The sequence below is a fragment of the Anguilla rostrata genome, chromosome 8 (assembly GCF_018555375.3).
Source record: "Anguilla rostrata isolate EN2019 chromosome 8, ASM1855537v3, whole genome shotgun sequence".
Classification (NCBI taxonomy): Eukaryota; Metazoa; Chordata; class Actinopteri; order Anguilliformes; family Anguillidae; genus Anguilla; species Anguilla rostrata.
The window spans coordinates 26,127,943-26,138,044 of NC_057940.1; the positions used below are offsets into that span (position 1 = coordinate 26,127,943).

Here is a 10,102-nt window from a genome sequence, read left to right on the forward strand (position 1 = left end):
GACACTTCTGTTCTAGTTCTCAATAGGTTAAGTCTCCTGACAGTGCTTAGCCAACGATCAGGATCACGTTCGCAGCACGCGAACTGTTTAAAGAAACACCGGTATACAGCGAATTGGAGCTCAAAAGACGAGAGCGACAATATAGGCTCAAAAATAACGTAGAAGAATCTAAATTGAGAATTTGCTCGCAATAGTAGCCTTGACGTTTTTTTGTAGTTTCCTTGTCATTTAACCAGAACCAAACGTGGGCTGAATTATAGAATCTATTCTTGGACACGAAGAGCTATCTGTATTTTAACCGTTTACAAGTCGACACTGTAATGGTAATCAGAGCGCACGTCAAGCTGTAACATATTACAAATCAATGTAACTCTGATGACTAAGAAATACCATGAGAATCTAACCCTATTTATAATTACTTATGGCAGTAGCCCACTTTTCGTTCTTAAAACCTACGGTAACACAGAATCGGTTGAGACATGACATTCAGAAATGCATTTGGTATAATGTGTAGGTGTGCATACAATACGACAATTTCCTAATATCCTTCTATTTCATCGATTAACCCCACCCCCTGTCGCCAATAAATCAATAATGTTCATGTAGCTGAAAAAATGAATAGACAAAATACATATTTCTGTGTATAAACTATTAGTGAGGTTGTAGGCTAGGTTTCTTGAGATACCCATAAATCCCTCTCCTGTGCGAAGACATTACTTCAAAATACAATATAATACTGCTGATATACTTCCCCGAACATAGTTTATAAAAGATAGCAAAACTTCATACATGTAATTTTACACGCCTGTTTATTAAGGGAATGCTCGAAAGGACCAGTGAAGAGTTGCATTGTTAGACGCGTAAAGATCATGGCTAAAGATAGCCACAAAAAAGTTTCTGAAAGTCACTTTAATTTAGTGGAAAATATTCAATCAATTAAAAGCGGTCACCGGCACTGAGAATGGCTCTGAGATGCTGTGATTTGATTGGACTAACCCGCAGGCTCGTGATGTGTAGCACATTATCATTGATACAGAATGCCTATATAAACTGGAACCTGCGCTCCTTCCAACATGCACACGAAAAAATATATTACTATACAGTATCACAGAAAAGCCCAGAAGAAGCCTTCACAGTGCATAGCCTACCTATAAAATCAGACAATATTAGACTAAACAGATCACATTTTCACCCGGAGTAGAAATCGTACAGAGACTTTATTCCTTTTCTGCAGATTCTTAACATATATAAACAATGCTTCAGAAGACTGGACTTCTCACGCTGCTCGCGCTCATTGCGTCTGCCTACGAACTGGATCAGAACGAGTCCTTCTCTCCCAGGAGAACACGCGTCGCTGCGAACAGCCCTTGTAAGTAACAGACTTTATCGTACAGTATGCTTTCTTTTCCCTAACTGATGGAAGGTTAATGGTTGCATTCTAAAGTTTTACCGTGATTTCTACACTATGTGCACCAATGTACCCCTATAGGTTACGACAATCTACATGATTTTACATGTTTTAAGCTGTTAAAACATACGTTTTCAAAAGTGTGAAAGTTATTATAAGACACTCCACTGTAAAGCCAGTTGAGTCGCTGCAGGAAGCGCAAAACTCTTAAATGAGTCAGCAGTTGATATATTAGCTCCTTATTTGTCACTTAAATATGTCAAGCGTGTGATAAAGAGGTAAAGGTTGTAAATAGCTAAAGGGAATGTATATTTGGTATATATTTAATAGGCAATATATATTTGAAATAAATATTGGTTTAAACCAGGAGTTTAGCCTGCTGATATATTAATATCAACCGGATTCGGTCATTGGATGATGGCCAGTTTAAGCCTCTAGTGAGTTTTCCATGTGATGGTTTGATATTTCGTGGATTATGTGCCAATTTGTTACATTTTTGCAGGAAGATATTTGATCACCATTGGTATTTATAATTTACGCTTTACATTCGCCTATTTATTGCACTATAGTCAAAATCTACATGGAGTGGGAAAGGAATATATCTCTTTAGTTGCCATAGTAGCAAACATGCGTAATATAGAGCCTTAAATTAAAACAGAAAAACCGAAACAGCAGATGCATGCATGAATGCCCCCCTATGGACAGGGAAGATCGTCTCGATCCGTTTATAACACGCTACCAGAAATTTGGATTGCAAAAGCTCGTGGATTTTAATTATATTTTCATATTTTATGGGCCGTTTTCTAATGCAGTACGGAGCGAAATGTGTGCGCGTGTGTGTATGTGTGTGTGTAAAGCAGGGTGAGGTCCAGCACACTGCGGCTTGTCAGTGTCGCCACTCTGCTGCGCGTCTCAGATGAAAGCGCGCGCAAGGCCAAGCGTGGAAGCAGTCTGTTGCCAGCTCCCTCTGAGAGAAGTCTGAGCCAAGCGCCGTAAATCGAGTCAGAGTTTTTTTTTTAATGGAAGGATGGGAGGGCATATAAATAACGATGAAAATGTTCATCTGAACTATTCTGACTGGATCCTAGAACATCAGAATGCACGAGCAGGAAGCAGAGTGGGCTACACGGAATCAAATCTAGAGCTGGAATTATGTTATGTGCACAGGGGTTGTAAAATTCTTCTCTTAAATACTTGTGTGTTTGCACAGTGCAATTATGCAACCACAAGTATACTCGCTATTTATTTGTAACAGCATGTCTAAAATTATGACTTACCTTTTCAAAGACAAATGCATGTAGTATTACTAATCAACTCCATGATTCTCCATGATTAGTGTACAACCTTAAATGTCATATTTAATAATGAACAACACATATTAACACCAAAGATGTGTTTAACACCTGAATATATTGCGATTTTCTTTTACCAAGTCTAATTTATTGCACAGTAATTCAATAAAAATATGTAGAAAAAATAGTCACTTGCATCATTTTAAATGACACAGTCGTAGAATCAAAAGGCTTTTCCACTTCATACTTTTCCTGGGGGAGGTTGGGGGGAGGGGGGGGGGGGGGGTGGTTGGTTCAGTGCTTAGTTACAAAGAGACAGCATCTCTATGGGCCTCGGAACTAAAACAGTATTTTCTTGCTGATAAATCTGTAAAGGACAAGGGCTGCAGCATATATCCTTCCATCCTCTGCCAATACAGAATCACTTAAGTGAAGTTTGTGACATTGACTGCAAGAGTTCTACACTGCAACTGTTATGGGTGAACAAAGAAATACATGAACAATTGTTTTGCAGCTATTTGGAACCTTCATAACGATTCTGGAACAGTTCTGTGCTTGTTTATGGATGAGCAGTTCCCTGCATTAATTCTATAACATTGCAGCTATTACCATCATGAAAAATACTACATATCTACAACAATACTACAAAAATACTGAATTTAATTGAATACAAGCCATGAAATTGGACTATTAGCATGCCAAATTCATATTTAATAGGAGTAATGGCAGTTAATATGCAACAACACATACATTTTTGGCTTGCTTGTTAGACATGCAGGATTTCGAACACATTTTAGGTATTTCCAGAGGGCAGTGTGATGTGGACATGCTTTTGGACTTGCTGAACAGAGGATTATCAGCTCATACTGCACAGAGCAGTGCTGGTCAAGAGGAACGTACTGAATTACTTTAAGTAATAAAGAGTGCTGCAAGTTGCCTTACATAGTGTCTGCTAACAAATTGCACACTAAGAATTCATATTGTACAAATGAATTGGGGAAGTAAAATTATTTTTAGGCAGATATTACTGTTGCAGATTTATTTCCAAGATACATATGGTTGCATAAAATGTGACCGCACCGAGAACACAAGAAGTTGCATTGTCTATTGATTCCGCAGAGAGCTTATGTTTGTCCTGACCCCAAACCTGTCATGCTAGTCAGCACATATCAGAACATGACCAGTCATACTGGCAGTAAGTGAGCCAGGTTTTATTTAGGTTTCATTAAACATAATGTCTCCTTATATCGCTGGCCTGCTTTCAGGTGCTACACAATGGAAGTCTATGAAGCGAACAAACTTATCTTGTAAGGCCCTGCCAGAGATCGTCTGCCGGAATCCAAATGATTCTTGTGCTCTTGTGTAAAACAAGCCTTACCTGTGTGGTCTCCTTAAGCCACGGTGGCAATTACACAAGGTCAGGAGAGGGGGAGCCAGCGCAGAGGTTCTCTGGTTGCGTCATGGCCAATCTGTGCCGTTTGGCGAGGGCAGAAGCGTGGCAACCCTCACCAGGCCAGGAACCGCTCTGACACACTTTTCAGGCTTCTGCTACATTACACTGATTTAGTGCATATACCCGCCAGGGTTGCATTGCTTTCTCAAAAAGACATCAACTTTACACTAGAGCTGCTGCTGCATTACTCTGATAGACATGCACATTACACTAGGGCAGCTGTTGCATTACTCTCAGATGGACATCCACATTACACTAGAGCTGCTGCTGCATTACTCTGATAGACATGCACATTACACTAGGGCAGCTGTTGCATTACTCTCAGATGGACATCCACATTACACTAAGGCTGCTGTTGCATTACTCTGATAGACATGCACATTACACTAGAGCTGCTGCTGCATTACTCTGATAGACATGCACATTACACTAGGGCAGCTGTTGCATTACTCTCAGATGGACATCCACATTACACTAGGGCTGCTGTTGCATTACTCTGATAGACATGCACATTACACTAGGGCTGCTGTTGCATTACTCTGATAGACATGCACATTACACTAGGGCTGCTGTTGCATTACTCTCAGATAGACATCCACATTATACTAGAGCTGCTGTTGCATTACTCTCAAATAGACATGCACATTACACTAGGGCTACTGTTGCATTACTCTCAGATAGACATCCACATTATACTAGAGCTGCTGTTGCATTACTCTCAGATAGACATGCACATTACACTAGGGCTACTGTTGCATTACTCTGATAGACATCCACATTACACTAGGGCTGCTGTTGCATTACTCTGATAGACATCCACATTACACTAGGGCAGCTGTTGCATTACTCTGATAGACATCCACATTACACTAGGGCAGCTGTTGCATTATTCTGATAGAGATCCACATTACACTAGGGCTGCTGTTGCATTACTCTCAGATAGACATCCACATTATACTAGAGCTGCTGTTGCATTACTCTCAAATAGACATGCACATTACACTAGGGCTACTGTTGCATTACTCTCAGATAGACATCCACATTACACTAGGGCTACTGTTGCATTACTCTGATAGACATCCACATTACACTAGGGCAGCTGTTGCATTACTCTGATAGACATCCACATTACACTAGGGCTGCTGTTGCATTACTCTGATAGACATCCACATGACACTAGGGCTGCTGCTGTATTACTCTGATAGTCATCCACACTAGAGCTGCTGTAGCATTACTCTGATAGACATGCACATTACACTAGGGCAGCTGTTGCATTACTCTCAGATGGACATCCACATTACACTAGGGCTGCTGTTGCATTACTCTGATAGACATGCACATTACACTAGAGCTGCTGCTGCATTACTCTGATAGACATGCACATTACACTAGGGCAGCTGTTGCATTACTCTCAGATGGACATCCACATTACACTAGGGCTGTTGCTGCATTACTCTGATAGACATGCACATTACACTAGGGCTGCTGTTGCATTACTCTCAGGTGGACATCCACATTACACTAGGGCTGCTGTTGCATTACTCTGATAGACATGCACATTACACTAGAGCTGCTGCTGCATTACTCTGATAGACATGCACATTACACTAGGGCAGCTGTTGCATTACACTCAGATGGACATCCACATTACACTAGGGCTGCTGTTGCATTACTCTGATAGACATGCACATTACACTAGAGCTGCTGCTGCATTACTCTGATAGACATGCACATTACACTAGGGCTGCTGTTGCATTACTCTGATAGACATCCACATTACACTAAGGCTGCTGTTGCATTACTCTGATGGACATCCACAGTACACTAGGGCTGTTGTTTCATTACTCTCAGGTAGACATTTACCACATCTTGAAAGTAATGTGAATTATACTTTTAATTGTCAGTAATAATCAGATGATGACTACTGTCTTTTCACCTGCTCTCTTCATTCTCCAACGCTCTGAAAAAATCAGTTATTCTACAGATCATATCTGCAAAGCTGACAGTGGTTGTGTTAATGCAAGATTAAGTGTTTTTTTGACACAGAAAAAAAGAGCCAAAATGCTGGGGAAAAGTTAACAACCTTTTATAATCACAGATATACAGAGGTATTTTTTTTTTTATTGCAAAGGGTGGTGACCCAGACTTGAACCACAAAATAATTACTTGTGTTTCTTTGAGCCAATTGTCTTTCGGTGGCTGGTAATTGTGTTTCTTTACTGGTCATAATATTTACCCAGCTGTTGGTAGCATTACGAGTTTGAAAGAGAAAGAGCTTTATTTGAATGAAATGTCGAAAACAAGATGTTATGCTCTACACTATATGACTAAAAGTATCTGGACACCCCTTGGTCTGGGGCTGTTTTTTGCGGTTTGGGCCAGGCCCCTTTGTTCCAGTGCAGGCAAATCCTAATGCAATGACATTCTAGATGATACTGTGCTTCCAACTTTGTGGCAAACTTTGGGGAAGGCTGTTTCCTGTTTCAGCATAGCAATGCCCCCGGTCACGCAGCGAGGTCCATATAGAAATGGTTGTGTCGAGATCGGTGTGGAAGAACTTGATTGGCCTGCACAGAGCCCTGCCCTCAACCACATCCAACACCTTTGGGATCAATTGGAGAGCCAGGTCTAATCGCCCAATCAGTGCCCGACCTCACTAATGCATTTATGGCTGAATGGAAGCAAATCTCTGCAGCAAAGCTCCAACATCGAGTCTAAAGCCTTCCCAGAAAAGTGGAGGTTGTTATAGCAGCAAAGGGTGGACCAACTCCATATTAATGCCTATAATATTGGATGAGATGTTTGATGCCTGGTGTCCACATACTTTTGGCCATGTAGTGTCGCTAGCTTACTCAACTTGAGTCAAATAAAACAGTAATCAGAACACCAAAGCACTGTTTGTACCCCATTTCATTCTGCTAATCCCAATGTTTTACTCCGCTTCTGTTACAAGTGTCATCATAAAATAATGAACATCATACATTTATTGTGTTGTTATTGTGAGTTGGCATATTAGGCTATGGCAAAAATAGTTATTTTTCGCAGAATGTAAGTGCATTAGTGTGAAAGCAGATTTTGAAATGTCCTGCGTCCCAAAGATGCGGCATTCCATGGGCTAGCCCGACCACTGGCCGAAAACTTTGCCTACTTCATGGGTAGCCTTTCCTGGGCCATTGTGCCGATTACGATACAGTGCCACATCGGAGTAATGCCATCATTTTAGTTACAAATGATAGAAATCTACAGTGCACAACGCTTGTATTTATAATGTTTTTTCATGCCGACACTGGTCAGAATTTTGTGCAGACGGCACAAAATTTGATCAAGGCGACCGCCTCAGAAGTCTCTATGCAGGAAAAACCCAGAGCCCTTGAGAACATTTACTGGGCTGACCACAAGCTGAACTTCAGTGTGTTGTTTTAGTCTCTGCCCTCCTTTAGGACAACAGGAATGTTCATTGCTGGATTTGGGGTTTTTATAAAAAAAGACCTTTTTATGTACTGCCAGAAAAGTACATAGGCTATAGCATGTGCAGCATACATCAGCCTGAGTTCTGAATTACAGCAGTAACATTGCCTCCGTGGAAGTATCTGGAACTGCATGCTGTGTACAGTTGGACTACAGTGTTTTTGTGATTACAGATGATTGATTGATTGATTGATACAGCCTGTTGGTATGCTGTGCAGAGGCTCTGACCTGTTGTGTGGGTTGCTATCATCTTGTCACATGTAAAGGAAGCAGTCTGATCGCCTGCCAGAGCTGACAGTCAGTAAAGCCCTGAGCCGCACGGTACTCTCATACTCTGAAGATCAGTTTTGTCAGAGTATCCACAGGGCACGCGGTCCCAGCTTGATGAAATTATGTGACTTGATGTATTTTGTTGAGTAAATCACAACTCATTCAGTAAAATGGAAGCGCAGGAATACTCATAAATCGCTTTTCAAGTGGATAGTGATATCACCTAACATGGTGGCCCATCCTTTATACAGGGCCTGACGGAAAAATGATTTGACCGACCACTGTCAAAAAATAATTGTGGGTTTGGCAGCCTGACAAGAAAGCTCAAGCTGGCTGGATGCACTACACAGTTCATCGAAACACTTGAGGGCCAGTGTCGCGCTTGTGTCGGTTGTTGGTTCGCTGTCCTGCGGAATCCATGGTGTGTTAGGGCGTGACGCTTCTGTGACGACCTCCCCTCTTCCCTGTGTGCAGCAGACGTGGCACGCTGTCTCAACAGCGCCCTGCAGGTGGGCTGCGGTGCCTTCGCCTGTCTGGAGAACTCCACCTGCGACACGGACGGCATGCACGATATCTGCAAGGCCTTCCTCTACAGCGCTGCTAAATTCGACACTCAGGTACGGCCTCCCTCTCAGGCGCCCCAGCGAACGTTTCTGAGGTGAAAAGTTGGATAAAAGCAATTGAAGTGCCGCCTAGGCGTTCAGGTGTGAACCTGGCAGTATTTGGTTGAAAAGTCAAAGTCTTCTAGCTGACTCGGATGTAGGCAGGCTACATCTGGGTAAAATCTGAGCTATATTGGGGTTAACCTAGTCGTAGCTTATGCCAAAACATCTCAACCTAGGTTTCCACCTCTACCCATGTGAAAAAACAGTATGCTGAAGAATACCTGAATGATACGATTTTATACTTAAGAATACTTTAAGTATAACTAAATTTCATATCAAGTATGCTTAGCATGTGACTGTTTGTCACATGGGCAGATTCCAGCTTTTGCTGACTGGGCTGAGTGCCTCCTCTGACCCAAGCGTGTGTTAAGGTTGAGAATCGATGCTGGGGCAGGAGGAGCAGGGCTCTGACACTGGCTCTTTTTTGGGTGTCTGGCACAGGGCAAGGCCTTCGTCAAAGAGAGCCTGAAGTGCATAGCCAACGGCATCACCTCCAAGGTCTTCCTCACCATCCGCCGCTGCTCCACCTTCCAGAGGATGATCTCCGAGGTGCAGGAGGAGTGCTACAGCAAGCTGGACATCTGCACCGTGGCCCGATCCAACCCCGAGGCCATTGGGGAGGTGGCCCAGCTGCCCAGCCACTTCCCTAACAGGTGAGGACCCGTCTCCCCCCCACCCCCTGGCCCTTCCCCCCCCCTTGCCTGACCCCAGCCCGGCCCCACCCATGACCGCGTCCCGTGCTCCCGCAGGTTCTACGGCAAGCTGCTGCAGAGCCTGATGGAGTGCGACGAGGAGACGGTGGACCTGGTGAGGGCCAGCCTGGTGTCCAGACTGGGGCCGGAGATGGCCATGCTGTTCCAGCTGCTGCAGAGCAAGGCCTGCCCCCCGCCGTCCGCCGCCGTGCCTGTTGGGATAGAGGCGCGCGGGGGCTGGAGGTGGCCCGCCAGTTCCCACATGCTCAAGACCCAGCCCAACCTCCGCAACAGGGACTCCAGCCTCTACGCCAAGAAGCGCGCCACTGGTGACAGCTCATAATTACCACAGGGGAAAAAAAAAACAACAACACAGAAACTACGTCCACTGTAACTCCTGCAAAATAAGCAAACAAACCGAAACTAAACTAAAAATAAACACTCCCGTGAGTGTGTGAGGGCAGTTCACATATGTGCCCTGAAGTAAAAACTGCTTGTATGTCAGGTATATTTGACAGCTTCCTTATATGAATACATCTATTGAACACATGGACCCTAAAGGGCAGTTTACTCTGTGTTTAACTGACGTATTCGTAAGTGAACCTGTGTAAGCTACATTTAACCACAAATAAGGGAAAGACACGCCAATCTGAAGCAATGCTGTTTTTACTTAAAGGTATCATAATTGAAATAGATCACTTATATAATATACTTAATATTTTGTATGTATTTTCATTACAGCAAAGTAAAAAAAAAAAAAAATACTCTAGCGGATGAATGGGTGATGTAAGACAGATGACCTGTGCTGTAAAATAATGAGCGTAATATTTATTTATGAGCATTCTCTTAAGTAC

At 42.9% G+C, this 10,102-nt stretch overlaps 1 protein-coding gene across 2 annotated transcripts; it reads left to right on the forward strand.

Annotated features, from left to right (window-relative positions):
• The first annotated feature begins 1,049 nt into the window (after positions 1-1,049).
• Positions 1,050-9,598, forward strand: stc1 (stanniocalcin 1). Of its 2 annotated transcripts, none has more exons than XM_064347360.1 (4): positions 1,050-1,369; positions 8,369-8,508; positions 8,998-9,209; positions 9,306-9,598. In XM_064347360.1, the coding sequence occupies exons 1-4, from the start codon at positions 1,255-1,257 to the stop codon at positions 9,589-9,591; spliced, it is 753 nt and encodes a 250-aa protein (XP_064203430.1). In that variant the 5' UTR covers positions 1,050-1,254; the 3' UTR covers positions 9,592-9,598. The 2 variants fall into 2 exon arrangements, with proteins under 2 accessions (XP_064203430.1, XP_064203428.1); XM_064347358.1 differs by having other exon boundaries at positions 1,051-1,369; positions 8,366-8,508.
• Positions 9,599-10,102: the final 504 nt, after the last annotated feature.

Coding starts and splice junctions, on each gene's coding strand:
- stc1 (XM_064347358.1), top strand. CDS start 1,255: ATGCTTCAGAAGACTGGACTTCTCACGCTGCTCGCGCTCATTGCGTCT. Junction 1,370..8,365: donor CGTCGCTGCGAACAGCCCTT/GTAAGTAACAGA, acceptor CCCTGTGTGCAG/CAGACGTGGCACGCTGTCTC. Junction 9,210..9,305: donor CCCAGCCACTTCCCTAACAG/GTGAGGACCCGT, acceptor GTGCTCCCGCAG/GTTCTACGGCAAGCTGCTGC.